The 27,043-nt window shown below is 46.6% G+C and overlaps 1 protein-coding gene across 3 annotated transcripts in view; it reads right to left on the bottom strand.

Annotated features, from left to right (window-relative positions):
* LOC142767112 (putative sodium-dependent multivitamin transporter) overlaps nucleotides 1–27,043 on the bottom strand; it is a 239,775-nt gene that overhangs the window by 54,748 nt on the left and 157,984 nt on the right. For 2 of the 3 annotated variants that reach the window (XM_075868338.1, XM_075868340.1), the window contains one exon: nucleotides 17,629–17,715. The exons of the other annotated variant lie outside the window; for it this stretch is intronic. In XM_075868338.1, the coding sequence (XP_075724453.1) occupies nucleotides 17,629–17,715 (87 nt within the window). The remainder of the gene's footprint in view (nucleotides 1–17,628; nucleotides 17,716–27,043) is intronic. 3 annotated transcript variants of the gene reach the window in all.

Genomic DNA, 27,043 nt, shown 5'->3' with positions numbered 1-27,043 from the left:
CCATCAATTGCATGTCCCATTGAAATAATTTGAACACGCAATGTCTTTTCAAACTAAAAAGCTAACAGACCTTGAAGACCACAGCAGACGTTCAAATGTAGTTATTCATGGAATAGCTGAGACCTCAGCACAATCAGAAGAGGAACTAATGGACAAGGTCGTGAAGGGTCTTTTTCAAGAAAAACTTCAGGGTAAATCTGAATCTGTTGGGTGTATGCATGGACTGGGTAAGCACGTAGGAAAGCGGCCTGTAAAAGTGTATCTTCAAGACTTCACAGAAAAGAAAGAGATAATAAAAAACGCAAGCAAACTTAAGGGCTCAGATATCTTTGTTAAGAATGATTACTATAAATCAACGCTAAAAAACGCAGTCTGCTCTGGCACAGCACAAAGGCCGAGATAGAACAAAGGAAAAGAATCAACCCGATACACGATAAAGATCGATAAGGATGTGTTTTTTTTTGATGAGGTGGAAAATAGGAGGGTAAAAATGACCGGCTACAAAAACACCACACCCCAACAGTCTAAAACCTGACGTGATGTGCATGCGCACAAGCAACTTCGTCTACATAATTTGAATGCCCGCAGTGTTGTGAATAAGACCGAGCCCGTCGAAATCATATTATTGTAGCATGATCCTCACATTATTGTTATATCTGAGACGTGATTACATGAACAGGTGAATGATGGCAACATTTTTTCACATTCCTATACGGCTTTTCGTAAGGACAGGCAATCAAGGGAGGTGGTGTGGCCGTCCTGATCCAACAAAAATTTCATGCTGTCTTGTTGGATGATGTACCGGAGCTTGAATGTATCTGTATTAAAGTAACTTTGTGGGGCCACTCATTCATGGTATGTGCATTATATTGACCGCCAGACTCAACTCTTGAATACCTATGAAAACTAAAGGAACACATGTCTAAATACCATGGCAACAAAGTTCTTTTGGTTGGCGATTGCAATCTCCCCGGAGTAGACTGGGAGCGTTTTGAAACCTTTACAGCCAATATCAGCAATGCAAATGCAGTGTTTGACATCATGCTCGCACATAGTTTCGTACAATTGGTTCATTACCAACGCATTATCAGAGTACTGCTAGGTCTGTCTTAGATCTGGTATTTATTCCCCGTGATTTCAGTGTACATACCGTAGTAATTGATCAAGGGCTGTCTGATCACTACCTTGTGTCAGTTTCTATCCCTCTGGTACCGCTTTCGGAAACTGCCAACTCGTCCTTTCATTGTGTGAAAGACTATACACATGCCAATGATGCTTGCATTATTGAGCACCTAGAAACCTGTCTGATAGATTTTGTAGCTACGGATCTTTGTAGATTGTGGGACCAATTTAAACGCATATGCTTCTACTGTATCAAAAAATTTATACCGTTTAAACGTAAAAAAAGTGCATAAACATACGCCCTGGATGACGAGAAGCATCATTCATCTCAAGCGTAAAGTTAAAAGATTAAAGAAAAAGCATGCTGACCCCGAAGCTATAGCTGACGCTCTAGATAAGCTTGCACATGCCGTACACACCTCGAAGGAATACTACTTCAATACGTCACTCGCATACTTCATAAAGAATTATCCAAAGAAGTAAAAATGAAACCTATATCACAGGCTTTTGTCGATGGTTCAATGGTATCTGATCAGGCTGCCATTGCTCAACACCTCAATGAGTATTTTCATAGTGTATTTTCTACTCCTAGTGCTTCCCCATCTGTCATAAATGCGGACAATGCTGCAAATTTAAACTTTATTTCTTATTCTGGTGTCGTTGCTATGTTGTTGAACTCAAAGACTAAGACTTCTTGCGGTTCCGACAATATCCCCAACATATTTCTGCGTCGCTTTGCAGAGTCTGTTGCAAAATACTTACTCGTATTTTTTTGAGTCTCTCTGTTGTCAGCGGAATAGCCAGATGACTGGAAGTCGGCACAAATAGTTCCTATATTCAAGAAAGGTGACCGTCTAGTACTACAAAATTATCGACCGATCTCCGTTACATCATCATGCTGTAAGCTTATCGAACACATAATAGCTCATAAATTAAATCAATTCTTAGAAGAACGCTCAGATTTAACAAATCAGCAGCAGGGGTTTTGAAAAGGATTTTCTACTACAACACAATTGGTTACTATCGTTCATACCTTTGCAGCTTGTCTTGATGCTAACGGCCAAATTGATGTTATTTTCTTAGACTACTGTAAAGCAATCGACACAGTTCCACACGATAAACTAATTATAGAGCTTTAGTTAGTTGGCATACCAGAATTATTTATCTCCTGGATTTCAGCTTTTCGACACAATCGCAACCACTATGTTCAGGTAGGAGAAAAACAATCGGGCTGCCTTCGGGTGACGTCTGGCGTTCCGCAGGGGAGCTACTAGGCCCCCTTCTGTTTCTGGTCTACATTAATGACATTGTCAAGGTAATTAGCACCCCGGAACAAATTCGTCTATTTGCTGAATATTGTGTTTTGTTTAGAGATGTAACCTGCATTAGTGAACAATGTGACCTTAATACTAGCTTAGGCAATGTATCAAAATGGTGGGAACAATGGGGAATGCTTCTTAATGCAAACAAATGTGTCTCTCCCCATAACGCGCAAAAAAGTTCCAATAGACTACACATACAATTTAGTTGAAGCACCTTTACCTAAAGTAGCCTCCTATTAATACTTAGGCTTAACGTAACAAGTAGCTTATCCTGGAATTTGCCCATAAATAACATCTGCTCTGCCGCTTTCCGTAAATTATGCCTTCTCCGCCACAAGCTCAGGGCTGCTCCGCCTAGTGTTAAACTCCTCTCCTACTTTTTCTTAATTAGGCCTAAACTTGAGTACGCCTCCATAGTTTGGGATCCCCACACAAAAATTAACGTTCAAAACCTAGAAAGAATTCAAAGAAAAGCAGTACGATTCATATATAGTAAATTTATTTCAACCGACTCCCCCACTGCATTACTAACGGCAAATGGTCTAGAACCATTACAAATTCGAAGAAAAAAAGTCGGCTACAGTTTCTTTCAGACATAGTAAACCACAGGCTACCCTTAGACACCGCAGCATACGTATCCTTCTTCTTAAGCAGACCTACTCGACACCACTATCCTCATTCCCTAACGCCAATCTTCGCAAGGACTGATACTTTTCGGTACTCCTTCTTCCCACAAACAATAGATGATTGGAATAAACTAACCGAAGCATTTCCTCAACGCCCTAGACCATTTGTGTAAATACTCTTCTTCCATGACTTCCTTGAATTGTATTATCACGTTGTTGTTCATTTGTTACGTTTTTTTAAGTCATATTCCCTCTGTCTTATATGCAAAGAAATTGTGTAAAAAACGTTTTGCAACCTTGTTTCATTCTGTTATTCAGTGTGTTTCATGTATGCTCATTCTGCTTGGACTTTTTGTGCGCAGTAGTCTATAAATAAAAATAAAATAAAACTGCGTTACAGACATTTCTTGTGTGGTGATTGTTCGCGCTCATTAGTGTGGTTTTGAATATTGTGTGCTAATAATCCTAAAGTGGGGGAGGGGGGTAGTGTCACAAACAAGCGCTCAAGAAAGCGCGTGCCTCAAACTTCAAATCAAAATCAAATCAAGTTTCATTATTTCATCATAAGATGTACAAAAAAAGGAATATACAGAAGGCGGTCCCGTAGTATACACTGAAATGGGAACTTCTATGAAATGTGAACATTAGTATTTGATTGGCAATAACAGTGGCAAATATAGTAGAATACAAATAATTGATTGATTGATATGTGGGGTTTAACGTCCCAAAACCACCGTATGATCATGAGAGACGCCGTAGTGAAGGGCTCCGGAAATTTCGATCACCTGGGGTACTTTAACGTGCGCCCAAATCTGACCACACTAGTCTACAACATAATAGAATAGAAAGTTACAAAGAATGAACTACAGATACAAATAAATGACGGTGTTCACATCCACTATATGCAATCGCAATTGTACACTGTAATATATATATATATATATATCTTCATATAATAAAATAATAAAAAAATGATACAAAAGGCTGAAAAGAGAATGTCATAGCAAATGATAAACCGGTTAGACAGAAGTGTGAGTGTCGAAAAACAAAAACTCTTTTGAGTTTACGGCAAAACTTATGTGTGTTTTTTTTTAATTTTTACGAGAAACGGCAATGTATTTCATATTGATATGGCCACAACGTGAACTGTCTCTTTGCCGTAATTAGTTCGTACTTTTGGTAGAATGAAGTTGTTATGCTGTGCAAAACGAGTTGGGTTAGTATTTAGTGAAGATGAAGAATGAATTGATGATAGTGATATTCGTTTATTGATTAGTTTGAGGAGAAAAGTGGCGAGATTGAATTTTACAAGCACAGCAAAAATGATAATTTTATTTTCTTGTATTAACTGTTTAGCATTGTGGGTGAGTGAACTTAACGTGATTAATCGAATTGCCTGGTTCTGAATGATTTCAAGTGGTTTTAGGTGAGTAGCGTACGTGTTACCCCATGAGGTTATTCAGTATTTGATGTGTGAGTGCACAAACACGAGATAAAATGAAAGCAAAACCGGACGTGAAAAAAATGGACGTGAAAAAGAAAAGTGGACCTGCTCTGTTGGGGATGTGTATTCCGTGAGAGAACTTTTTAGGATGTGTTACATGGCTTCGAAATTTCAAATTATCGTAAATATTTACGCCTAAGTAAACACATTCTTCACTTGCCGTTAATGTGTCGTTATCAATGAAAATGGGTGGAATGAACAGGGATGATTTATTTTGTGTTGGAAACAAAATAAAATTAGCTTTCGAGGGATTGGTGGTAAGTCTATTGGTTCTGCACCAAACTGGCAAGTTGTGAAGGTCCCTGTTCATCTGGGTTACTAATGTTCATAGATCGTTAAAATGATTAATTGTGGTGTCATCAGCATATAATTTTCTCTTGGAAAGGGTAAGGAAATCACGCAGGTCAATAATATCAATTAAAAATAGCAAATTCTAAGTGCTACGTGAAATCAAGGTGGCGAGCAGATGCGACAGAAGCTGACGTAAAGAAACAAGCATCCAAAGACACTTCACCCGCACCTAAAGCCCCTTGAACTTAGTAAAGTAGCGACGTATGTAAGTAAAGGCGCGCCTTCCTATTGTTCTCTCTCCAACGACCCCTACACTTCACGAAAAAAACGACTGCACGCGCTGCAGAACCATACACTAGCACATCCGTATACACATACACTAGATCTTGACCTCCAAGGTAGTGATGGTGGGTGATTTCTGCTGTCCGTTGTTGAGCAATGAAAATTCGCAGCGTGCGTGTTAACAGAATATGGCAGTGGGTCTCTGTGTACAATGGGCATCTTCTGTTTATTATTACACATTAGCAGTGACTGGCGTGTTCCAGTTCAGAACACCGGTCTATCTCTGTCACTGCGTACTTAGCGCCTCTCCTTGTTTTTCTCCTGCAAAATGCCGCAATGAACGCCAGCGTTAAGTTGCCGCCAGTGTTAGTTTTAGCGCCTGCACAAGCACTTCATAAAGTAGACGGTCTGACGCTCAAGCGCACTATTTCCCCGCTTCTTCGCATCCACATATGGTTCACTTTATGTGTAAATGGTGTAATTTCTGCCGCATGTTCATATATAAAAGAGCCAATTGATTTCTCTCGCTCTGTTACGTTGAATAATCAGCCAACCTGGGATGCAAGAGAAGCTATGTAAAGCGTGCATGATCGACGTACCCAGTTGTTGGGACGTTCATCGTTTACTTGCGTGTACGTGCCATTCGTGCGATGGTTTAGAAGCAATTTTTTGGGAAGGATTATATCCACGACAAGTGTTAGCGTGAAGGAATCGCTTTCGATGGCACGCTAGTTCACTCATTTGCTTGCTCGTTCTTTTAGCGATATTGTTCGTATATCAGATGTGTCAACGAGACGCATTGACGGAATATGGTTGGTGCGTTTAACCACTTGTCGAAACAACCACAGCTGTTCGAAGGGACGACCTATAAACGATGTACGCCTTCTGATGCATTATTAACGAGAAAGACCCAAATGCCTCAACGAACGCTGAAACTCGCTGTCGGTGATATCGCCGTCGTGCGTCAACGTGAGCTGTTGCTTCCACTGAAAGTCATTGTGAGTGCTCTCTGCACATGTTGCCCAACACCTTGCCCCATTGAACTAAAGCAGTCATTGCCATGTGCACAGCGCAAACAGGTGCGAGGTATGATTTTGCTGCGCAGAAACCTTCGTGACAAGAGCACCTGGATGGACCCGACACGTACGGAGCATGCACTCGCACTTCGCGCACCGAAAAACAGCAGGCCGGCCCTTTCGGTGCTCGAATTGCTCGCAGCGTTACGGCTACAGTTCATTCAGTTGTTAGCGTACGCTCACAAATATTGAGTGCATTTGTTTGACGCGTCTGTGGTGCTTCAGCATCACTACAATATTCTATACCCTATGTGGCACTGCAGAGGGCTGTCATGGGCCAACGTTACATTCGTTTAGATATTTTTAGATTGAGCCAGACGGCTGACCCCAATGCTCTCAGCACACGGCTCGGCAAGCAAGAGCTCTCGGCAAAAATCTGTTAGGCGTCTCATACCCCAGTTGCCAGACTTTTGGGTGGTTGTCAAACCGCCGTCAGATTTGGCGGAGAAATTTGCCCCTGTAGCTGTGGCTTCTCCGTGACAGTTTGGTGTCGTCCGCGGTGCATTTCGCAAGTGCGCGATCCATGTTGGTCGTTTTTAATTAACGGAATGAACGTAAGGCGCGCGTTGCAGAAGTCGCGACCTGTTCTCTTGCTGTGCACGCTGCTGTGCAATTAGGAGATTGTGTCTCAGAGTTAAGAAATCAACGACGCATCGTCCGCAGTGCATTTCGTCAGTGCGTGTGCGATGAAATTGTTCGTGAGTGCGTGTGCGACGAAATTAACAGAATAACATCGCGTTGCAGAAGTCGGGGTGTGTTCTCCTGCTGTGTGCGCAGCTGTGCAATTAAGAGAACACGTCTCAGTATTAGGGATGACGGGGAAACCTAATAGAGTCACGGGAGGCGTTGCGCTGCCACCCTACTTTTTTTCACAGCTGATCATGCCGTCTCAAACACGCGCTACGACGGAGACGCTCGGCTTCCCCTAGCTGTGTAAGCCCAAGACATATCATTCTGAAGCCTGTGCATATGAAGAATAAGCGTGCCAAGGCTGGATAATTGGGGTACGCTGGATATACACACTTGTGAACAAGTTCATCGCACACGCACACGTGAAATGCATGGCGGACGATGCGTCGTTGATTCCTTAGCTCTGAGACACGATCTCTTAATTTCTCAATAGAGCACAGAGCAAGAGAACGTGTCCCGACTTCTGCAACGCGCGTTTTACGTTTATTCTGTTAAGTAAAACGTAGCTCACGCACTCCCGAAATGCATCGCGGACGACACCAAACTCTCACGGAGAAGCCACAACTACAAAAAAAAATTTCCGCCAAATATGGCGGCAATCAGGCAACAACAACCCCAAAGTCTGGCAACTGGGGTATGAGATGCCAAACAAAACTTTGCCGAGCCCTCTTCTCGAAAGGGCGTCTGCTACGCAGAAGCAATGCACTTGGCGCCACGCTCGAAAAGTAAGTCCGAAAGAGACGAGACCGAGGAAAAACGAGAGCGGAGGAGGAGAGTGTCAATACTTTGCGAAGCTTAAGGGACTTTTACCCGCGCCACCTTTCTCCTTGAAAAGCTCTGTAGTTTCAACCTCCAACATCCTCGGATCTAACACGCAGTGAACTCCAGAAACATCTCGAAGGAAAGAGGCGCGGTGCTGTAGAGTTGCGTCAGGTTACCAGGGAGGTCTCGTCCTTTTCACGGCCTTCGCTCTTCGGCGCGCCGACAAAACACCTAGAAACGCCTAGCCACAGGTACAGTGACTAGACTATAATAGAAGGAACTCTCTGGATTTAGTGCCGACTGGTTGTGCCCCCACGATCTCAGACGACAGCGCAGCCCTGGCCAACTGGCTCGCCCTAAGCCATCTCCTGCCGCCGACAAGAGCTATCGCTGAGTGGTGCCCCGTCCTCGGACTCCTGCGACCATGTTTATCTTTCCAGTATTTTCCTTGCTTCTGGGTGTCGCTGTCCCTGCGCCACGCTCTCTTCTTTTCTCTCTCTAACTTTATACCCTTAATCCTATACTTTTAATCTCTCCTTACCCCCATCCCTCGTGAGCTACTGATGAGATGTCAAACTTTGATGCAGACAGTTACGGGGCTCACTTTTCTCTTCTTTTCTCCTTAAGAATCACATAATACTAGGAAAGTGCGATGAGCAGCAAGCGGCGCCTGCGGAGCGCACTGAAGCCTCTGAGGAGGAGCCAGGAGGGGGGAGGGGGGCGTTTTAGTTCATACGTTGTTGTCGCGTTTCCGACAGTTTCGTCGGGCGCGTTCGTCCTCGTTTTTTTTATCGCGGTGGCACTGTTGGCACCAATGCTTCTCTATGCGCTCTCATGGTGCGAACACAAAATCATTTTGTCCCAGGGTGCACTACAGGCTACAAGAAAGCTAAAAAGAAGCATGCATTGCTCGGCGTACCAAAGGCCGAAGCTCTGTTTGGGCTGTGGTGGAGAGCGATCCCGCGCTGACAGGCTGCTTCAAGAAAACTCTGCTGTGTGCGAGCTGCACTTGGACAAGAGTTGCCTCTCCTGGTACTTCGAGCACACGGTGAATGGCAAAATTGTCCGCATTAAAAAAGAAAGGCCTATAGGCGTACGTAAGATTCCCGTTCAGGTGGGGGGGGGCGAAGGTTCAATACAGCGCCCCTTTCCTGTTAAATCAGTGTATGAGGCAGCTTTTGCGCCCCCATTTTAGGTGACTAAAAAAGTGTCCCGCCGCCTAGTCAATGCATAGAACAGATTTGCCCTCCCAGCTGACTGGGGTAGGGGGCGGCCGCCTCCTCAGCCCTCCTCGTGCGGATGCCTATGGGTAGGCTTTCCGGAGAAACTCTTCGCATTTGTAGACGCCCCTCAAATCACTATCTCAAAATGATTTAGATTCAACGAGCTTCCCAGTGACAGCTTGGAAGAGCTTGGTTTCTGCTTGCACACACACACACAAAAAGATGTCACATTGGGCTCTGCACAACATTGTCCGAGCCTCATCATTCCAGTGACCAAGTTTTTTCTGCTCACCCATTTGTGTTTTTACGCAAGGGCACTCCACAAGGAGCGAGCATCTTCCCGTGCAAAGAGGAAGTACCTGAAGTTCAGGCAAGTGTCACAGGTCCCGTTAATTAGGGAAGTGATCGCCAGGCTAATTCCAAGGGCCGGAGTATCGGCCGCCCGAAGCGCACCACGAAAGCGCGGACAATTTAGAAGTGGTCCTATTTGGCGCGCAAGCGGATGCCGGCTGTGGCCCAAAGAACAAGTCAGAGCCGAGAGTTGATAAACAAAACAAAATTATATTCTCAATTATGGCAGATCAAAACGAAACACAAGTATGCACACTCAACAATAGTTGAATACAATATGTCACCAATCGAACAACGTACTACACAGTAAAATCAGCCACACTCGAAACAACGGACACTGACAACAATACGCACTACAATGCAGTCGTATGCATCGAACAACCAAGACACTTGAAGACTAAAGAGTTAGAAAACTTATTCAGCCCAAAGTTCTTGGAACAAAAGTCTGAATGATACTCTTCCGAGAATCACTCACTCAAAGTCCAGCGTTGTTGTCGTTCCGCTGCCCCCGAAGTTTCTCTTCCAGGAAACCTCGCGTCGTCAATTGGCGCTCTCCAAGCACCAAACTTCTTCGCCGGAAACACGTCGGCTTCACACACGCAGCTGTTGCCACGCGTCATCGCTCGATAGCGGTAGACACACACTCTTGCCTGTAGCTCGAGTCTTCACCCCTCAGGTGGAAATCCTCTTCTTCTCCTCCTTTGTCACGGAAGACAAAAGGCTTCGCCCACAAGGCGGAACACCCTACGCACTCTGGCGCATACCTTCTTCTTCTCCTGCTTTGTCACTAAGGACAAAACCTTCACCGACAGACGCGGCGGAACAACCCCACGCGCACTGGCGCTAACTTCCTTCTTCTCCTGGTTTGTCGCTGAGGACAAAACCTTCGCCGCCTACACGGCAGAATACCCTACGCACTCTGGCGCATACTTTCTTCTTCTCCTGATCTCCCATCTCGGCTGCTCGATTAAATACCTTCCGCGCGAGACTCCAGAAAATTCTCATCATTTCGTCGGCATCGCGCCAAAGGCTGGGGGAAAGCGCGAGACGGTTCGACGGCCATCCGCGATGGATGACGTAACCCGGCATCACCACGCCCCTTTCCATCGAGAACCCTCTAGGGCCTGCTCGGCCGCCGACGCGAGTAGTTTCGTTGGCGAACCTACGCTTCCGAGAAGGGAGAGGGACGCGCGCCCGGGGTGTCTTTGGATGCTTGTTTTTTTTATTGTTGACCTCGCGGCGTCACTCCGGCGTTTCGTCACGAGAATTTGGCGGCGCGCCCTTTTTGAGCGCTTGTTTTGTGACAGCAAGTCACCTACGCAGTCCATGGAAATAATGTTCTGTGGGGCACTTCGGAACTATACAACGTTTTTTCTTGCGGAGAAAGAAAGACGCGCGACCAAATATTAATAATGCATTGTTGTAAACAGATAGTCACTACTCGGAAATGCGTTGTATGACTAGCGTGCAGAAAATAAAATGTTTTCATCTAGGTACTGCTCCACTCGTGTTTTTCGTTTCCGAGTTTGAGTATGCGTTGGCAGGAGCAGTTATAACAAGCCATGCAGGTTACAAATGATGAGGCTTTATTTACAGATCAGTGCTTGAAAAATTGATGGTTCGCCGTGGCAGGTGTTGCAAGCATTGACTCACAACTGAGTTCATCATTCTTCTATTATACCACTTCACGTCAATAAAATGTTTCAAGTTTCAGTCGCACACCTGTAGAGGTGTTTTGTAATTCAAGAAGCTAATAACACAATTTCTCTGTCGCCATTTCAGGCCATGCACGAGCAACAAAATATATTTCAAATGTTTCACATTGCAAGCGCACGTGGTTGATTCCTATCTCTGCGCTGTGCATCACCGCCTTGGGTGATGTGCAAACGTGTGCCAGGGCCAGCTGGAGTATCCTCCCCCCATAGGCGGCACGGAGAAGCCGGCACGTTTATCACACTTCCCTATTCTAGCCACTGTACGGCAGGTGAAGGCTTGTCCTACAAGCAGGAAAAAGTATGTGTTTACCGCCTGTAGGCGAAGATGTGTTGTGCAGTCACAGTGAGCAAGTGGCTGACGTGTTAATAGTTAAGAAGTTTTATTATTTGAGTGCGGACACCTGACAACGCGAGAGTTTCCCGGAAGAAAAACCTCGGACGCAATGGAACGACAACCAGCGCTGGAATTTGAGTGAGTGTTACTCGGAAGAGAAGCATTCAAGTTTTGTTACAAGAACTTTGGACTGAACAATTTTGACGAACACTTTAGTCTATTAGTGTCTTGGTTAATTAATGCATGAGATTGAATTGCAGTGCATGTTGTTTATGCCCGTTCAATTTAGTGTACAATGTTATGTTCTGTACCCCATGGAGTATCTTGTGATTGGTTACGTATTGTATTCATTATTGCCAAGTGTGCATGTTTGTATGTTGCTGGTTCTGCCTTATCTGAGATTATATTTTTTTCTTTTTCTGGTCAACTCTTGCCTCTGTCTCGTTCGTCGAACCACAGCCGGCATTCGTTGACGCATCAAAAGGAATCAATTTTAAGTTGTCCGTGCTTTCGCGGCGCGTTTTGGGGAGCTGAAACATCTGCCCTTGGAATCATCCTGGCGATTGCCTTCGTAATTACGGGACCAGTGACACTGAGTTTCACGGCACTTATTGCTTAATATAAAGGGAAAGCAGCTTTCCTGGCTCGGTTCGCTTTTCCATATAAACAGGCAAAACGTGTGCTGGTAGGATTCGATTGATTGATTGATTTGTAAAGGGGGTTTATTGAAGGATTGAGCAAGCGGGTGGTAGCTCTAAAGGAACGCAGGCGGACCCAGATGACGGTGCTTGATCGCCGATCTCGTGCCTTTTTCTTGTGCTGATGATAGCTGACCTGATGGCATCAACGTCTTGCTTCTTCACTACAATTACACCCGGCGAAAAAGTTGAAGCCATCCTGGCAATCTAACACGTGGGGACAAGCGGGTCAAAGTAGGGCTTCAGACGGTTTACGTGAACGATATCACGTTCACGCCGACGACGGTCGCTTGGTGGCGAGAAGGGTTCAATAGCGTAGTTCACGGGTGAAGTACGCTCGACCACGCGGTAGGGACCAATATAATTAGAGAGTAGCTTGGGTGATACACCAGGGGCGCAGGGCGGTACATGTAGCCATACAAGTGCTCCAGGAACGAACGTTGGTGCAGAACGATGGTCGTCGTCACGGGTCTCCTTCTGGCGCTGTTGGTCGGATGTAGTAAGCCGCTTGGCTAGCTTGCGGCACTCTTCTGCGTAACGAGCGGCTTCCGAGACACGTTTGCATTCGGAGGGATCTGGCGAGTATGGCAGTAAAGTGTCGATGGTGTGCGTTGGTTGGCGACCGTACAGGAGTAAAACAGGTGAAACCCGGTAGTGACTTGCGTAGCGGTGTTTTACGCGTATGTCACAAATGGGAGAACGAGGTCCCAGTTTGTTTGATAAGAAGCGACATGCGTAGCGAGCATGTCCCCCAGAGTACGATTAAAGCGCTCAGTCAAGCCGTTCGTCTGTGGGTGGTAGGCTGTACACTTCCGGTGAACAATATGGCACTCTTGAAGAAGTGCGTGTGTTACATCGGAGAGGAAAACACGCCCTCGGTCACTGAGGAGTTCTCGAGGAGGACCATGACGAAGCACAAAACGACTGAGTATCAAAGTTGCGACGTCTTGTGCTGCAGCTGTGGGGAGAGCAGCAGTTTCAGCGTACCGTGTTAGATGATCCCCTGCCACGATAGCCCATCGGTTGCCTGCCGTTGTTAATGGTAGTAGTCTGTAGAGGTCACTTCCTACACGGTCGAATGGGCGGTGTGGGCATGGAAGTGGCTGCAATGAACCTGTTGCAGGATGTGGCGGCCTTTTCCGCCGCCGACATTCGTGGCAGCCGCGAATGAACTGGCGGACGGAGGTAAATATTCCGCGCCGGTAACACCTTTTTCGTAGGCACTCGTAGGTCTTGAAAACACCGGCGTGAGCACATGGTGGGTCGGAATGAAACAACGCACAGACGGTAGAGCGCAGCGTTCGGGGAATGACTAGTAGCCATTTCCTACCATCTGCTGAATAGTTGCGCCGGTACAAAAGGCCATCCCGAATACTGAAGTGCGTAGCCAGGCGGCAAGGGGTTCGAGTGGTTGGAAGTGTCGGTGCCTCGGATAACGCGTCAAGAAGCAAAGCGATCCATGGGTCATGGCGTTGTGCAGAAGAGATGGTGTCCTCGTCAAGAGCTGACAACGTGTTGTCCGAGGAAACAGATGCAATGTTCGGGGATAGGGGAGATCGTGACAGTGCATCAGCATCGGTATGTTTGTGGCCAGAACGATATACAACGCGAATGTCATATTCTTGAAGCCGAAGAGTCCAACGGGCAAGACGACCCGATGGGTCCTTAAGCATAGATAACCAACATAATGCGTGGTGGTCCGTTACTACATCAAAAGCGTGGCCATAAAGGTATGGGCGGAACTTGACAAGCGCCCAAACGATCGCCAAGCATTCCTTCTCGGTGCCGCTGTAGTTTGATTCAGCCTTGGTGAGAGTTCTGCTGGCGTAGGCGACGACATACTCGGCGAATCCAGACTTGCGTTGCGCGAGAACCGCACCGAGGCTGACACCACTGGCGTCGGTGTGGACCTCAGTTGCTGCCGTAGGATCGTAGTGGCGCAGTATCGGTGGCGAAGTGAGGAGACGACGAAGGGTACAGAAGGCTTGGTCACACTCAGAAGACCATGACGAAATATCAGTGGTGCTGACTAAGTTCGGTCAAAGGCGCAATGATAGAGGCGAAGTTGCGCACGAACCGGCGAAAGTAGGAGCGTAACCCTACGAAGCTCCGTAACTGCTTCATAGTCGTTGGTTTGGGGAAGTCGGCGAGAGCACGTAACTTAGCCGGGTCTGGAAGTATACCGTCCTTTGATACGACGTGCCCGAGAATCGTAAGTTGCCGAGCAGCGAAGTGACACTTCTTGAGGTTGAGTTGGAGCTGAGCATTCTTCAGGCACGTGAGGACGTGTTTAAGGCGCTCGAGATGTGTTCCAAAGTCTGGCGCGAAGACGACAATATTGTCGAGATAGCAGAGACAGATTTTCAATTTCAAACCCCGAAGAACCGAGTCCATCATGCGCTCGAAGGTGGCAGGCGCATTGCAGAGGCCGAAGGGCATGACATTAAACTCATACAGACCGTCCGGTGTCACGAAGGCTGTTTTTGGTCGATCGGCATCTGCAAGGGGGACCTGCCAGTACCCTGAGCGCAAATCAAATGATGAAAAAAACTCGGCACCTTGTAAAGTATCAAGGTCATCGTGAATCCTGGGTAAAGGATACACGTCTTTTCGAGTGATCTTATTTAGGCGCCGGTAATCCACGCAGAAGCGAACGGAACCATTCTTTTTTTAACGAGCACTACAGGTGAGGCCCATGGACTTTTTGAAGGTTGAATGACGCCGCGTTGCAGCATATCGTTCACCTGTTCGGTAATAACTTGGCGTTCCGCCGCAGACACACGATGTGGTCGCTGTCGTAGTGGCGCATGGGAGCCGGTATCGATGTAATGTAGAGTGGTAGAAGTGCGGCCAAGTGAAGGTTGAACAACATCGAAAGATTCGCGGTACTGGTACAGCAGTTGGAGGAGTTCAGATCGTTCAGATGGTGACAGTTCATCTGCGATCGCCGAATCGAACACTTTCGAAGCCTGTATATCAGAGTGAATAAGAGCACTGACGGCGGCGAGGTCACTTTGGGATGATTCTTGCGGCACGGTAAAAATTTGTCCGTTATCAATGGGCTGTACACATCCAAGAGACTCGCCTTTAAACAGTTTGATGGTATGCGGAAAGGGATTGGTAAGGCAGAGAGCACTCGCTCCATTAGAAATGGAGAGGGCTGAATAAGGGAGCAGAAGTGGTTTCCGACTTAGAAAGAGGCTTGATGGCTCAAAAAATGCTACTTCATCACGCATGCCGTTGGAGACCACAGGGTGCAAAACAGCTGTTGTCGGTGGAATGTCAGTGTCCTCTTTGACAACTAGCTTGTGCGCGGCTCGATTAGTGTGGTCGTAGGGCTGGTCGAACAACGGAAGCAGTTCAAGTTCGGAACGGGCACAATCTATAACGGCACGATTACGCGATAGGAAATCCCAGCCAAGTATGATGTCATGAGAGCACGAGGAAAGGACGATAAACTCAACAATGTAGTGGTTCTCCGCAATTTTGAGTCGGGCAGTGCAGGCGGCTATAGGTCGAACAGGTTCTCCATTTGCTGCACGTAAGGACATCATATCAAGTGGCGTGGTCACCTTTCGGAGCTTGCGGCAAAGTTTGGCATCTATAACAGACACAGCGGCACCGCTATCTACAACAGCGTATGCATGAGCGCTGTCTACAAAATCTTCGACGATATTTGACGGCAAGGTGCAAGGACTTGAACATTTCGATAGCGCAGTTCTTGCCCCTTGAACTGTGACGGCTAGTTTCCCTCATTTTGAGGGGCTGGTCGTGGACGCATGGGTGACAAGGAGCGTCGATTGGGTGAAGGTGAGCGACGAGACGAAGTAGCCGGATAGTCACGGGAAAACGTGTTTGACTGACGATCCGAACTTTCATAACCAAAAGGGGGTCGGTCCATGTAGTTTCTTCTTGGTCGGACGTCTGTGTAGGCGGGCACGCGACGACGGCAGTATCGGGAGATATGGCCAGGGCCGCCGCACGCAAAACAGATCGGCCGGTTATCGCGCGTTCGCCATGCATTTGCAGCGAGGGGCGCCGCCCACGCGGCATACGGCTGAGTCGAGGCTGTGGTAGCGATGGAAGGAGCCCATGCGACGGAAGACTGAGTAGGAGCGGTGACATGCGGCAGTCCATTGAATGGCGAGGGCTGGTGTGGCTGCTGACTTTTTACTGCGTCAGCATAAGTAAGAGGCGCGGCGACAAGTTGCTTCTGAAAGGTTACTGGCATAGCCTCGGCAATCTGGTCCTGAAGTGCATGTCGGAGCATGGGAGCTGACGGTGTCGGTGGTTGCTCTTGCTGCTGCTGCGGGAGCTCTTGGCGCTGACAAAACGGCAGGAGGGAAAGCTGACGTGCGACCTCCCCACGCACAAAGTCTTTTATTTGTGCTAGAAGGCGGGAGTGGTCAGGTACGACGTCCAGTGCAGCGAGTGGTTGGTTAGGCTGAAATAGACGACGGGTGAGAGCTCGTTGCCGTCGCAATTCGTCGTAGTTCTGGCACAGAGTTACCACTTCAGACACCGTGCCAGGAGACTTCGCAAAGAGCATTTGAAATACGTCGTCATCAACACCTTTCATAATGTGCTGGATTTTGGCACTTTCGCTCATTGCGTCATCGACGCGCCTGCAGGTATCGAGTATATCTTCGATATAGGCGGTAAACGTTTCGCCAGGTTCTCGTGCCCGTGAGCGCAGGCGTTGTTCGGCGCGCAACTTCCGCACGGCAGGGCGACCGAAAACCGAGGATATTGCCCGCTTGAAAGTGGCCCAGTTTTCGAACTCGGATTCGAGGTTTGTGTACCACAGTTTCGCCACATTAGCCAAATAAAAGTTGACGGTGCTCAACTTAGCAGCGTCATCCCACCTGTTTAGTCCACTGACTTTTTCGTAGGACGACAGCCAGTCCTCGACGTCCTGGTCTTCGGCGCCCGAAAAGATCGGGGGGTCTCGCTGTTGAACCGGGCCGGGGCAAGTAGCGGCCGCGAGAGGTGCTGTCTGTTGGGCAGCGTGAACTTGCATGGTCGACAGCAGGTTGCGGGATCGGAGTTCCAGGGTGTAGGTGACGTAGTTACCCAGCACTTCCACCTAATGTAAAGGGGGTTTATTGAAGGACTGAGCAAGCGGGTGGTAGCTCTAAAGGAACGCAGGCGGACCCAGATGACGGTGCTTGATCGCCGATCTCGTGCCTTTTTCTTGTGCTGATGATAGCTGACCTGATGGTATCAACGTCTTTCTTATTCACTACAGATTGATTAATATGTAGGATTTAACGCCCCAAAACCCCCGTATGCCCATGCGACGGAAGACTGAGTAGGAGCGGTGACATGCGGAACGGCGAGGGCTGGTGTGATTATGAGAGACGCCGTAGTGGAGGGTTACAGAAATTTCGACCACCTGGGATTCTTTAACGTGCACCCAAATCTGAGCACACGGGCCTACAGCACTTCTGCCTCCTTCGGAAATGCAGCCAACGCAGCCGGAATCCGATCCCGCGACTTGCGGGTCAGCGGCCGAGTACCTTATCTACTTGATCACCGCGGTGGGGAACTGGTAGTATTTACAGAAACCATGTCGGTATGTTCGTATTTCAGGGCAAGACACAGTCGTAACAGCGCAATACGTTAGTCATACCTTAGCGTTGACCCATGGAGATGAAATCGCCAGAAGTATGAGACCAGCGAATGGCCCAGCAGCGGAGGAGTACAACGATATGAAGAGCTGAAAGGAGAGACAGAGAATAGTGCAGGAGTTTTCATATTTATTTGTTTCATATTTATTCATTTACGCCTTGCATTCCGCCGGTCTAATTCAGTTGGCTATGATTCCTGCGCTGAGGAAACCATAGCCTATTAAAGCACTTCTTGGCCTTGCAGTTCATGTCATTACAATGGACGTTTGCGAGTAGTGTAAACCTTAGCCGTATATAGAAGGCAATCAGTGACATTCACCCGGCCTGAATTTTACGCTCAATGTACACTCGTCAAGCTCTCCAGGGACAGTTTTTTTTTCTACAACGCCCTTATGCGTTTTTTGTTATATAAGGCGAAGAAATAATTTAGTGTCCCATTTAAATACTACTTGCTTGGCTAGTAGGCAAGCATAAATCCATGTTCTGCGGTTATACTGCTGCAATAAAGAAAAATTTATACTTACGTTGCTCGTCATTTTGGAGAAAGGTTATAGCGTGTATTTGCCCAAACGTTCTGCCTGTATATACTCATTAATAAAATCATTCTATTTTAATCTTCATTTACATACACTTATACACAATGAACAAACAAAAAGAGAGAAAGTAAGCTGGCAACTCCCACCAGGGGGGAGGGGGCACCTCTTTGGCTGCCTGTTTTCCAGGAACACCAGCAATACTCCCCATATATCTGGGTTAGAGCTGTGCACGGGCCGGACATTAGAGCTCAAGCCCACCCAGGGCCTGCTGACTGCGTGAAAGGCCCGTCCGAGCCTACAGCTAGAGGGCTGCAAGCCACCCTGGCATGGTCTGATGTGTCAAAATTCACAGCATGCATATCCACGAAGTGAATGATGATGAGTGGGGCGATGCATCCATCAGTCGGCCGACCATCCATCCATCCGTCTTTTTGTGCGTCCATTCATCCATTCGTCCGTTCACCCGTGCGTCTATCTGTGCGTCTGTCTGTGCATCACACAGACAGACAGACGATGGACATACGCAGCCAGCAGTTGATTCACGGTTAGCCGATAAAACCCTCTGAAGCACGCCCCCTTCATAATTATTCACTCCGCGAATATTCTGTGAGGTGGTTACTACATACGTGCATACATACGGCGATGACTCACCCATGACCCAAGGAGCTTCGCCCTTAAAACTAAAGCCCGGGCCCGGCCATGTACGGCATTATATAATGAGGTTTGTTGAGGTTGCATGTCATTTACCTACAATAGGACATTTTATTCAAAACAGTTCAGCGGAAAGCAGTGTGCTTTATCTTCAACAGATACGGGCGCAACGACTCACCTACTGCTCTACTACATTGTGCTGGTCTAGCCACCCTTGCCCCGCCGCGGTGGTCTAGTGGCTAAGGTACTCGGCTGCTGACCCGCAGTGCGCGGGTTCAAATCCCGGCTGCGGCGGATGCATTCATGATGGAGGCGGAAATGTTGTAGGCCCGTGTGCTCAGATTTGGGTGCACGTTAAAGAACCCCAGGTGGTCTAAATTTCCGGAGCCCTCCACTACGGCGTCTCTCATAATCACATAGTGGTTTTGGGACGTTAAACCCTACATATTAATCAATCTAGCCACCCTTGACAGTCGTGCAAAGGTTTTCCGGCTCAAATTTCTTTATCTACTTTTACACAGATCATTCCGCATAAGCCCAGATCTTTACTTGAGCTTTCGAGATATCAGACCGACGAGGCGAAGCCATCCACGGGAACTCGAAGAATACTCATTTTGTAATAATACTTTTTCCTATTCGTTCTTCCCGCGCGTATTTCGAGAATGGAACACACTAAATCCAGTCATTACACAGCAGCCAACATTAGAGAACTTTATGAAACTAATTGAAGGCACTGATCTATTCTAACTAAGTTAGCATGTACAGTGATCACCTGTTTTTCTTCACGCAGTCCTTCCTGTTTCCAATTGTCATACTAAAACACTTGTCTGCATATATTTATTGTTTAATAAGGTTCCTTGATAACAATACTCGATCTGTGTTATCTTCTTTCTGTGCTTCGTTTCTTCTCGACTCCTGTTTTTTGTTGGTGCACCATTGGTGTACTTTGCACTCGGTTATTGTTCAAATAACTATGTATGATCGTTATATGTCGTACTGCTGTGTTCAGTGATTATGCGTTCTTTATTATTCTGCTTTTTCTTGTTTCAAACGTCGAAAGTTGTGACAGTGATTCTCAACCCTGTAATACTCCCCATGGGGTATTGACAGTATTCTGTAAATAAATGAAATAAAATAAAATATCAAAGTGAAAAATAAGAAAAAATCACATGACAGTTGCCATACGTAATGATTACAAGTTAGCGTAAAAAATAACGTGTCCAATGTATCGGGCTTTATTGAAGTGCGGCGTTCCAGCGTCACATATTAGGCTGAACTGAAGGTTAGAGTGTCTCGATGCTCGCGCGCATGGAGGCACTCTACTGAAGGTCAGTTAGCTGCTCCCACTTTTAGGCAGAATTGGCAATATCATTTTTTGGATACGAAGCAAACATGATGTTTACTCTTTGAAAAGCCTTTATTCTTGGATCTTAGCAGGGGCGGATTTCGTGTATAGATATTGCTACGTAGCTGACTTAGCAGTGATCAGACTTTCTGCTCAAGGAAGACAACGACGAAGAAGTGGGCTGGTTTGTCGGCTGTGCGTGCTGTACTTCATCTTGGTCGATGCAATACGCATCAGTGTAAATCTGGATTGTAAAAAGCCACGCCTCGTGCCAACGTCCCCTAATATTTTTGCGGTGTAGGTTCGGGTACTTTCCTTTATTCACCACGAAGCTTCGCAATGGTTGTATTGTCGCTGGTCTTACCTCCTGTTCGTGATCCCAATGTATTTTCTGCTCAGCATGGCGTTAACATCAACAAATGAAACAACTGTTATGAATAGATTGGTGTTAACTATCGTTGGGACCCGATCCTTATGCTTGCCAACGTGCTTTTATACCTCGATGGCCCATGGCGGGCGTGGTTCGAAACAACGTTACTAGAATAAACTCAGTTTCGTTGCTCCGTATCTCCGCCAGCGGAGGGGGATAGGACGAACGGCGGTCGCGAGAACTAACTCAGTTTCGTTGCTCCGTATCTCCGCCAAAAAAGTTTCGTTGCTCCGTATCTCCGCCAGCGGAGGGGGATAGGACGAACGGCGGTCGCGAGAACTAACCATGAAGCAGTGCGCTACTCTCGGCGCATCGTCTGCTGCGGTGGCGCACCGCGACGGTTCACTGCGCTGTTCCTCGCGCGGGCTTTCCTGTCGTACTGTTATCGAACTTAACTATTCATAATGTGCTTCCAGTCGACATTGTCGCGTCGTATTTGTGAACTGGAGAAGGTATCTTGCATAAGTTCGCCCAGAAGTGTTAGTCTAAGTAAGTTGGCTGAGAATCAATATCCAGCCTATATATTCGATATCTTAATTCGGCTTAACCTGCAAGTACAGGAAGTTCTACATCAATAGGCATTTTTAGCATAAACATTTCATGAATACCGTGAGCATTTCAACCACTGTATCTTGCCTAGCAGAAAAACCGCCCGAAACGTCTGTAAACGCCTCCGAAAAGTTGACTTACTGAAATACAAAAACTTTCTATAAAAATAATACCCATGTTTTCTAATTACAAAACATAAAAGACTGTCTTCAAGAAACAGTAATCGTGCTTCAAACTGTTCATGAAACAAGTATTAATCAAACAAGCTTAATTCGAGAGCAGAACGTAAAATGTTACAGCAACTTCACCTCCTTTCTCACATTTCCACCTGTTCAGAAAGCTCCTGATTGGTTTTCTTGAAAAAAAAACGAATATTCACGAACAATGTAGGACATAACCCTCACGTTCTCATGCTGTGTGGTATAACTAAAGAATACAGTGGCAGCCACTTCAACTTTCCAAGCACAATCCAAAAGACGTCATAAACCAGGAGTTTCCTTAGAAATTTTCTCGACAGTTTTCTCAATTGCTTTTATTGTAGAAAAATGGCCGTGTTAGGGATGATCTAAGCAGCCTTCTTGAAAACACCTCATAAGAATGAGTGAACGTTCGTTTGGTATGGGCATGCCTGCTCCAGAGGTACTTGTGCGAGATGCTAGAGGCCCTCTTTGCACGTTGGTACTTATTGAATTTTCATGAAGGTACCCACAGATGCCATACGCTCATGGTGGGCTACTTCCTGGTACACTTCAATGCACCGAGAAGTGACACCGACTAATGCCATCATTACCTGCTCTAAGGTTCAGAAATGAGAAGACTGCGATTGAGAAAAATGTCTCTTGCTGTAATAGGAAAGAAACGTAATAAAAGCTGATCACTGGCAAAACACCACCACTCACATACGTTTGTATTGGTTGATAAGGAAAATATATTTTAAAGCAAAAATATCGAATATCGACTGCTTTTAAGGCAGCAAGATAGTAGGCAATTGATCGAATGTAAGTATTGACAGCGTTGCTTGTCGCGTGCCTTTCGTCTTGCTGCTCTATTTCTGGCAGCTCTTCCAAACTGGGCACTGAGCATTCGAGGGGCGCCATGTGCTTAGGGGGGAGGGGCGCCGATTCGGCGTCTTGGTTATGAAGATTTGGCATCAATATATGAGGTGTAATCAATAGGAGCAAGCGCGGATGGGTACCGGTTGTGAGCTCCTACTTTCCACTCGAGATCATGACTTCTTGTCCAGCAAGACATGACGGTAGGACGGTAGTGCGTTACGATGCCGTAATTCTCACACTGTATGTCAGAGATCTTGCGTTTGGCGGTGAGCTTTCTATCTTTGCGACGCAAAGTTTCGTACCACGTTCTGAATTACGCCGGATTTTTTCTGAGGTATGTCACGGTCAACATTATTTGGTTTATACTACAACCAAGACTGGCATGCAAATGATTTACTCCACAACGCCTGCTTCAAAATTTGTACTATAGAAACATGCTCCTAAATTGTTTCAATCGTCTGGTCTCTCTCCTGGGTTATTTTTCTTAGAGGTTAGAACTACTTTTCATTGTGTGCTTTGATCATGGTCTCAAATGAGGTTGTAGGATAAATGACTATCTCTTCGCGCTATACTTACGTTTATAATTTTTGTGCGTGGTATACTATTTGAAGGTGATAGCTTTAACGAGCTTGTTTCACAGAAATTCTAGTGTTGGCCTCGCAGTCAGCGTCTCCGGTTGTGAGCGAGAAGACATCATCTTGTCCGTGACAAAAAATGAAAAAAAAAAACAAGAGGCTTGCCAATGAAGAAAAAACGTCAGTACAAGTGAGAATCGATTCCAGGCTCTCTACGTGGCAATCAGTGGTACGTGGTAAACAGAGGCACGCCAATGATCGAAACTGATTCGGAAGACTATGAATTTTATGTAGTAGAAGTTCTCATCAGTATTGTGTCCAACCAAAAAGCGAGGCCTTATATTTACACTTTTTTTGTTAATGTAGTAAAAGGAATTCCCCCAATCCACGCAATATTAGGTGGTAGAAGCGTTGAATCGCATCAGGCGTCTAAACATGTGCATTGCGCAACGAGTGGGTGTAAGAAAGGCCCAGCCATTACAGGGCGCTCAAACTTATGTTCGCGTGTTGCGTTACGCACGCGTAAAGGGCCCTTTGCTCATTCACAAAAGGAACATCAACGGCGCAGTGGGCACTGCGCAACTGTATTTGCAGGGTGCATTCTACGATAGTTTGAAATGAGCAGTGCTGCACACACAGTCATTTGTTCTCTCGTGGCATGGTTGAGGCAAATACCGAGACCGAAACTAGGCTAGTAATTGAGAAGGTGATTGGCACAGGGCCCGGTTACGCTATTGCAGCCTACTCTTGAAGGCGAAACTCAAGCGTCTTCCAGCTTTTGTAATTGTAGTGTTTGTAACTGTTGTGTAATTGTTGTCACACACTATACATAATAATCAATGGCGTCACCTCCGCCATATTCGCTAAATGCTACCGCATGTAAGATTAATAACAATAGCAATAATATTATAGGAAATATCATTTTTTTGCACTACAATATGAATTCTGTCGGGTAACGTGCAAGGCTGGACAGCAAATTTGCTTACGATTGTTCGTCTGCTAGCCTGTCAACGCTGGGTGAAAGAGAGTATAGGCTACATATATGAGGTTCTTAAGCTGCTTATAGCAGCTTTTATGTTGGCTTATGCTACTGTATAACTGTGTTTACAAAGAAAAAAATAAATAAACAAAGAAACGAACCGACACGTAACGTGAAGTGGAGTCGTCATTGCGGTCGCCGCTGCTGGACTCCGGTGCAAAGCTAATCCGCGTACATCAATGTAGATTAATCTGCTTCTCCTTGCTACGCCTTATACGCGAAAAACGCGTTTTCCTACAAGAAACTACGCAGTGCCAAAAACAGTCCGAGAAGTGACGAGAGAATACGGCGCACCATTTGCGGTAGCCGCTTGCACGTCGCCGCCACCGATCACAATACGTGTGACACGCGTCGCTGGAGCAAGATCGTACCGCAGCGCCACCAGTTTTCGTGACCGCCACACGGCCCGCCTCTCCGGCGGAGTTTTCAAACTAAGTTTATTCTAGTACCGTTGGTTCGAAACGCAGGATGCCTATAGGTGACCAGTAAAAGAGCGAGGGATTGTGGGATGCACCGTCTGCTACCGGCTTCCGGTTCGAGAAGAGTCGACGATGGTAAACCGCTTCGCCGAAAGCCTCAGATTATTCAGGATTCATGCGCGCGGTTGCCCGTTTATCGTCGTCCTGAAAAAAACATAGTCGGTTGTTGAGCCGTTGGCTGCTTCAACTCGATCATGAAAGGCAAACGCATGAATTGATTGCCATGAAACGAAGAAACAAAATGAGGTGGGCTGCGGCTGTGAAGAGAGCCACAGGGAAAGGTAGCCTTTGAGTATACACGGAACATTGAATCCAGAGTGTACGAAAAGAATCTTATCACAGATACGTGTGTGCTCCACACTAGAAAAAGCTTACGTATGAATTTGCTGTGAATATTATATTGAGAAATAAATTGTCGCGCAGGCGCGCCAAGCAAAGATATTATAGGAACGCGCAGGTGAAATCTACTTGCCATAAGAGATGAGCGCCGGCCATTGCACCCATATATATGACAAAAAAAGCAAAAGCTTCACTCATAAGTAAGTTTACACGAAGCGCTGGACGAGAGCATTTGCGTTTATTGTGGTCAAACTCTGTGCCAGGAGGGCAATCAAAAGAAGTAGTGTGTTAAACAAGCGCAGGGTTTAGATTATTCGGCGCCCTCTGTGAATGACTGTATTGTTTATGTGCCGCCGTGCCGCATAGCTTCATCAAGATCAGCATTTAAATAGGCATCTGGCTTCGATTAAGAAATGCATCTTATAGTGCTGAAGGCGAGAAAAAAAAGAAATCTCAATATGCTCAATACGTGCTTCACTTTATGCCGATCGACCGACGATGTCGGCCGAAGCAGCGATACCAAAATCAACTCTTAGCACACTGCTACAGTCAGCCCATCCCCTGAGATCTTTAAAATATTGATTTTTATCTGTGGTAACGTATCATACAATGAAAACTGTTTTCTGTATCGACTCATCTGCTAGCTGAACTGACAGTATACCCCCGAGCAACATGAAAGCATTGCAGATCTTTTTGGTGCAATAAGAAAGTTTTCTTACCGTTCATGGCTTTTGTAGCTTGTCATCGTCACACTCATGGTGGGCAAAAACAAAAAAAAAAAACTTCTAAATCACTGAAATCGCACGGAGAGGTGAGAGGTGTTTTTTTTTTCAACGAACCGGTACAAAAATGTGCGCGTGCTGCTGCTAACCAGCATGATGCGTCGAACCGGAGGCCGTTGTATCCCACAGTTCCCTGCGATTGAACATATTACCGGTCACCTATTATAATCTGGGACCTAGTTAAAGAGAAGATACGTGACTTTTTCGGCAACTCCGTCGGAAGGCAGATCGGTGTGGGGAATCGACTGGTGGCTCGTCCTGACTGCGTCGTACATCGCGTAGATTAACAACGTCCTCGCCCTATGCCGCCAGATTGGCGAGCGTATGCGTGAGGCTCATGAAGTATCCCATGTGCCATAGCAGACGATGCCTTTAATCTTGCGGTCTATAACAGCCCTGCCAGTCTTGACGCCAACATCAAATTGTGCCCGTGGTTTGAAGAAAGCAAGAGCCGCCGTATTACTCAGCAATTCACCCGGCTGCCCAACAGGGCCACAAACTGATCGTGTGAAGCTGCCCGCCAGTCGCTCTCGTGTGACAAGTTCACGCGCATTGTTCGCCGGAAAATCTAAGCCGCCTGTCCGGCTCCCGATCGGCCAACTGTTTTCTCATTGCATGAGTCTGACCCACCAGAGCCGTCAGTGGCATTGATTCAAGCCCTGGGGAAGCAGTAGACTATACATCCGCCTTCCATCAGCGAGTCCCTGGACTAGCCCTAAATTTCGGCCTTCTTCCCCAGGACACGCTCGTTCCCCTCCTACAACGTCCTTCCGCAACTTTTCGGAGTGGTTGATTCTCGCTTATGCCGCCACTATTGGTCAAACTTCACACGTCACACCTTCTCTATACCTAATAAATCCACCTTAGGACCCCTCGTCGTTGAGCCACTGCACCCTTCAATTTATACTCGTCATCGTTTTACAAGCCTCTCCCCACTCACGCCCCTTCGCCCAGTGCGCGCTATATACTCCAGCACCCCATCACCGCAACGCCACCAGTTCTGCTCTCCGCAGCTTCGGCACTTTTTTTCACCGAGCTTGTCGGGGCGATCTCAGCAAAAAACAGATATTGCATCTTATAGAGGTGAAGCTAAAATACCACTGACACTGGGAAATCCCTTACTGACGCTTCTAACGCACCACAGCCTGCTTGAAGTACAAGTCAACCAAGATCTTGTGACCACCCTAATTGACACAGACCATAGACCTCTGTATTATGAGAGCTCCTTTATGCCGCCACTTGCAGAAGAATACAATGTTGTTTAGGACGCAGACAATACTTGTTGCCAATGGTAGTACTGTAGAAGTAACCGGAATGAGACCTGCTCATGTCAGTATTGCTCGTCGCTAGTCTTTTTTGTTGTTCTAGGTTGTTGCTCTCATGACCTCATACTTGGCATTTTTTCTTCATTTGGTACACTTGGCCTTTGGTTTCCTACTCACATCGGGCAGATCTCTGGTGTCGCCGTCAACCTCAATGAATACGCTCAAAGTGTTGCGCTGCTTACTACCAGACCACGCCGATTACTGGCCGCTTCGAGGTCATAGAAAACAGGGACGTGCCATCCACCTATATTAAAATTACCAAGCGTTTCTAAATCTCACGCCGGGTCTTCTCGCTGCCTAGCCCTAAGCTAA

Source organism: Rhipicephalus microplus, chromosome 7 (genome assembly GCF_043290135.1).
Source record: "Rhipicephalus microplus isolate Deutch F79 chromosome 7, USDA_Rmic, whole genome shotgun sequence".
Lineage (NCBI taxonomy): Eukaryota > Metazoa > Arthropoda > Arachnida > Ixodida > Ixodidae > Rhipicephalus > Rhipicephalus microplus.
This window is presented reverse-complemented; position numbering and strand designations above follow the sequence as displayed.